Here is a 5,251-nt window from a genome sequence, read left to right on the forward strand (position 1 = left end):
CTGAAAGAAAAACAAATCAAGTTCCAGACACCGTACCCCGCAAGGATGCGGGTCTTCTACGATAATGGCACACGGCTGTTTCAGATGCTGCAGAAGCGACCAGAGACATGGCCTCACGAGGATTCCCAGTGACGGTGGTGAGGTCCTCCGCCCCTCTGGACCAAGAGGAGATCCGGCTCCTGTCTACAGGTGGCCGGGAGACGGCAAGACCGGAGTGATGACCAGGAACCCAGTGCGGCGGACAGCTGCATGCAACCCGAAAAAACCCCACCACTCTCGATACAAGGATAAACTCCAGGAATTCAGAAGGCGATCCCCCACGACAGGACACCGATGATTCTTCACAGAAATGCAGAGAAGTTGTAATTGACTCCCGAGTGATAATTACTTTGGTTGTTTGTCCGGAGGACTGCCTTGGCCTTCTCAAGAGGCAACTACTCCTACAGGTTGATGTTCTGGTTCATTATAGCAGTCGGGACTTGTTATCCATGCTTCATTTGATTTTACTTTGTGTGGATTTTATCTAACATGCGGCCACACTTTAGGGCCCCATGGGCGCGATGTGGGACATTCCCTCATGGGGGCTTTGACTTTATAAAGTCCTCTACATCACAAACAGCTGCTCTAAACTGTTTCGGTGATTTCTGTTAAAAGCCGTTTCACGTTCTTTGTCCTACATTTGTTTCTGGGAGAGATGTTTTCAGTGTATAACTTTTATGTTATTAGGGATATTGGGAGAGGTTGCGTCTGTGATTATGGATGTTTGAAACTATGAATAAGAACATCCTTAAGGTCATTTCATTTAATGTGAAAGGGACCCAGCTAAGAGAAGTCAAACACTGTCAAATGAAAAGGCAAATGTTGTGCTCTTGCAAAAGACACACCTCACCCCATCAGAACATGAAAAAGGATGTTCATATACCAAAAACAAACATGGACGCCAACTGTCACGTTGGCCAAATCCCAATGTCCCCCCTTACGGACTCAGAGGCGCGCTCCCGCCAAGTCCGTGAGGGTTTAGTTCTGTCCCACTGTCACATGGAGTGTTTGAGGCTCTCTAGCAGACATTTTGAGCCCTTTATGAACCCTTTCTGTAAGTCAGCATGGTATGCTGACTTAGCCTAAGGGAATTACCCACAAATCATTGCAATGTGACGTTAAACACGGGGTAACCAGTGGACGCATGGAGACGTAAACAAAAAGGTAACCAAAGAGGACGGCTCACGTGTGTTCAGCCTGGAGTATTACATTTACTCAGAAACATTAAGGGTTAAAAATGGAACAAAACATAAAATCAGAAGATATTTATTTATTCAAATATTTGATTTTCTCATTGAAGCCGTTTTGACAAAAACTAGTAAATAGATGATATGAAGTTACCTCATCTTGTGAGGAAAGAGCCTGAAGGTGTTCAAATCAGGGAGTACAAAGTATAAAATAAATACACAATTATAAATCATATTTTTTGTTGTTTTCATGGTAACGTGATATGTCCCATTCATATTCACGCCATCTCAAGCCCTCACAGTCTCTCACAATCAACCACTTACCAGGTGACGTCAGTAAGTCCTTGAGGGTTTAAGGGGGGGTACACTGGGATTTGGCTATGTTCATGTACCAAAAACAAACATGGACGCCAACCGTCACGCGTTCATGTACCAAAAACAAACATGGACGCCAACCGTCACGCATTCATGTACCAAAAACAAACATGGACGCCAACCGTCACGCATTCTTGTACCAAAAACAAACGACGCCAACCGTCACGCGTTCATGTACCAAAACGATGTTAAACTCTATTGTGGCTCCACTGTACTGATAAAATTTTCTTCCTCGTGGAGGAGATCACAGACGTGAGTAACTCCTGAAATCCTAGTTTGAAACTTTTTTTTTTTTTTATTAATCCCACTTCAGACACTAGCTTTAACTTCAGTCGATTTGATTTTTATCCAGTTTGATTTGTAACTATTGTCTATATTACTTATTTTGAATAAGTACAGTTGTAGACTCAACATGTGATCATAACATGATCACATGGTCTGATGTTTAATATGTTGGTGGGATGCAGCTGTTTGGAGCCAAAGACGAGACCATAAACTAGATATCATGTCATCTTACATCTTTATTATGTCCATATTAAAATCATACAGAAAAAGCACAAAAATACATGCATGTCTAAAATGAAGTTGTGGTCCCACCACATCTCACAGTCAGACAAAAGTAAATAATTCTACAGCAGCTGAGACTTAAGTGCAGAGTTCATATTCTCATTTTCTTCGACTTCCCTTTTTGAAACTTCTCAGAATTTCGTAGATTCAATTGTTTTTCACCATTATCATTAAATAGTGCAGCGGTGAGCCACTGAGAGACGTCACGGTTACTGTGGGGCAGAACGTTAAGGTGCTATAGTTCCTCTGTTCACTGTGTGAAGTCATCTCCTCCTAAAATAAAACTGTGTTGATGTTCCTCTCAGGTGGAAACACAAAGAGGACATTTTATTTAGAAAAAGATCAAAACCTTCTTCAGCTGAAACAGAAGAGTTCCCATGACGCACCTCTTCACCAGCAGAGGAAGAGATTAAATACACGTGGACATGCGAGTAATGAAGACACTTCATACTCACATCCTGTTTACTGCACCACAGTCACCGATAAAAGAAGAACGGACTGAAAGATGAAACACCGATATATAAAAATATCAACTATGGACAGAAGTATACTTCACGTGTCCTTTCTTTGAGTCTGGAGGGAAGTTAGCGTCTCAGTGGGAGGAGACTCGGGCACCGTTAGCAGCGAGGACTCGACCGTCTCTTAGATAAGCGGACTGAATGTCTCTGGGGTCCTCAGGCGTCCCGTGCACTCTGAAGCGGTACATGCAGGTGTACTGCTCGTGGCCCCAGTTGGACAACACCTGAACCTCAATGATCTGGAAGGCCGCGTCGTTGTCCTCCTTAAGACGACAAAACATAAGCATGAAAGTAAGGTAGTTATCGAGTCCTGAAGCCTACACGCGAGTCTGAACACAGAGTAGAATGTTTTCCTAACAACATCTGAACACGTTGAAATAATAAAAAGCAGTGTTAAGATAAAGTGTGGCATCATCAGCGTATCGGCACACCTGACTGCAGTTTAACGCTACAAAGACTTTCAAATGTGACGTCTGTGGGGATGAAAGACACTCGACAGGGTTTGTTCAGCGCTCACAGGTAAAAGATACAGAAACATAAAATACTTTAAAACATAGTACACAGTAATGAGGAGCAGGAAGCTGATCATCCTCAGCACATCAAAGACCTCATTATTACACTCTGTCACCATTATTTTATGTTTAATAAAGGCTCATACTAAGTCTTCTCATACTATTTATATACTTATAGTGCATTCATAAAATGTAACTTCTTGTGTTCTCCATGTTTGGGACTCTTTCTTCTCTACTTACACATTAAACATATTTAATAAACGTGGTTTAAAGGACGGTGACTCACGGTGAGCCGGTAGCTCTGCAGAGACTCTCCGTCCTGGTCAAAGGTAAAGGAGCCCAACAGCTTCCCTCTGACGTCAGCTTCATCCTCCAGACCCTGAACACAACACACAGGAACTTCATCACAGGTCAGTGAAGCAGCCAGCGTCTGTCCGTCTCTCGTCTCCGGTCCCCCCCCCCGTCTCCCTCTCTCACGTAGACGGTGAAGTCTCTCGGGGCACTGGTCAGAGTCCCGCTGGGTGCCAGTGTTCTGGGGATGTGCTCCATGGTGAAGGCGGTGGGGAGGATCCTCATGGAGAGCCGGATCACCAGGACACCTGTGGAGCCTCTGAAGGCCCAGCAGTTTCCTGGCTTGACGTCCGGCTGCAGGTCAGAGACGCACAGGTAACATTAGAAAAGTCAACACAAATGACAGACGACCAACAGCTGGTGTGTGTTTGGCGTGTTGGGCGTGAGACAGCTACCTGGATCACGACTCGAGGAGACTGAGAGAAATACCACAGAGGAAGTCCGAACAGGCTGAGCAGCGCCGCCTTCGTCTCGTAGGTCTCCGAGCAGCGAGTGCTCAGGATGCTGCCCCCTGTAGGACGACAGCACACACACACACACACACACCTGTCAGGTACCGGTCACGGTGTGGGCTTGGAGCCTCAGGTTACCTGACCGGTCACCTGACTGCTGTCGGGTACGTTTGGTTTCTGACCTCCAGACTCCAGAGCGAAGTCTGCCAGGCCGGTCCGATCCTGAGAAAACAGGCGCAGAGCGTTCTTCACCATCTCCTGGACGTCCTGCAAGAGACGAGCCGTTAGTCAACTCAGCGATGTGGAGGAGCCCTCGATAACGTGAGGACTCGTCGGATCTCACCTCCTGGGTCACGGCGGTGTCCATGACGGCCTCTCGGACCGTCTCCTCACCGCGGTGCTGCTCCAGCTGCAGGCTGACGTTCTGCAGGATGCTGAGCTCCAGAGAGAGCAGCGCCTCCTGCAGGTCGGCCCCGCTGACGTGATGCTGAGACAGCCACCAGAGGAGCGACTCCTCTGGGAGGCCGGGGGCCCCATCCCCCCCCACCGTCAGCTGGTTACCATAGACCAGAACCCGAACCTCCTCGCGGACCTGAGCCGAAATCTGACAGAAAACCAACGAACGGTAAAAGGACACAGAAAGAGACAAACGTATCAAAGAATAGAGTTTATTCTAAGGAAACCTTTTCACTATTGTTGTGTTTATATTGTGAGTTTAGAACCCTTGAATCACTTCTAATGATCCATGTCTCATCTCTCACCGTCTGCTGGATTGTGTCCAGTCGTCTGCAGCCGTCCTGACAGACAGACAGACCTTCAACATCACGCCTCACCTCCTCCAAAGCGTCCTCCAACCGAGCAACCTCTGCCAGCAATGCCTCATGGGACTGACGGTCCACACCTTCACTACAGGAAGTAACAACACAGACAGTTTACCCGAGAGGCTCAAAGAGGTCCACCTGTTCCTCTTCATCATCACATCAAACAGACTACAGCTGTACAGTGAAGAGGAGGATGAAGGTTACCTGACAGCAGCTACAAGTGTTGATGAAGGCGAGACTGTCGTAGCAGCTTCTCGTCTCCACTGCACCTCCTGGAAAAAATAAAATAAAAACCTGTCCTGGAAGCAAACACCAGAGCTTTTGTACCAATCAAATAAGATTAATAGTAGTTTTAAAAGAGACGGGGGGCCGGCGGGTTGATAAGAGACGGGGGGCCGGCGGGTTGATAAGAGACGGGGGGCCGGCGGG

At 46.9% G+C, this 5,251-nt stretch overlaps 1 protein-coding gene across 1 annotated transcript; it reads right to left on the reverse strand.

Annotated features, from left to right (window-relative positions):
• Positions 1–2,104: 2,104 nt before the first annotated feature.
• LOC116378425 (SUN domain-containing protein 1-like) lies at positions 2,105–5,166 on the reverse strand (the record flags this gene model as incomplete). Its single annotated transcript, XM_031840299.1, has 8 exons — positions 2,105–2,949; positions 3,485–3,577; positions 3,676–3,843; positions 3,945–4,060; positions 4,184–4,268; positions 4,345–4,605; positions 4,763–4,907; positions 5,027–5,166. Coding segments are annotated over 8 exons (1,197 nt in total), but the record flags the coding sequence as incomplete, so codon positions are not given.
• Positions 5,167–5,251: the final 85 nt, after the last annotated feature.

Source organism: Anarrhichthys ocellatus, unplaced genomic scaffold (genome assembly GCF_004355925.1).
Source record: "Anarrhichthys ocellatus isolate YVR2014 unplaced genomic scaffold, GSC_Weel_1.0 scaffold2578, whole genome shotgun sequence".
In the NCBI taxonomy this organism is placed as follows: domain Eukaryota; kingdom Metazoa; phylum Chordata; class Actinopteri; order Perciformes; family Anarhichadidae; genus Anarrhichthys; species Anarrhichthys ocellatus.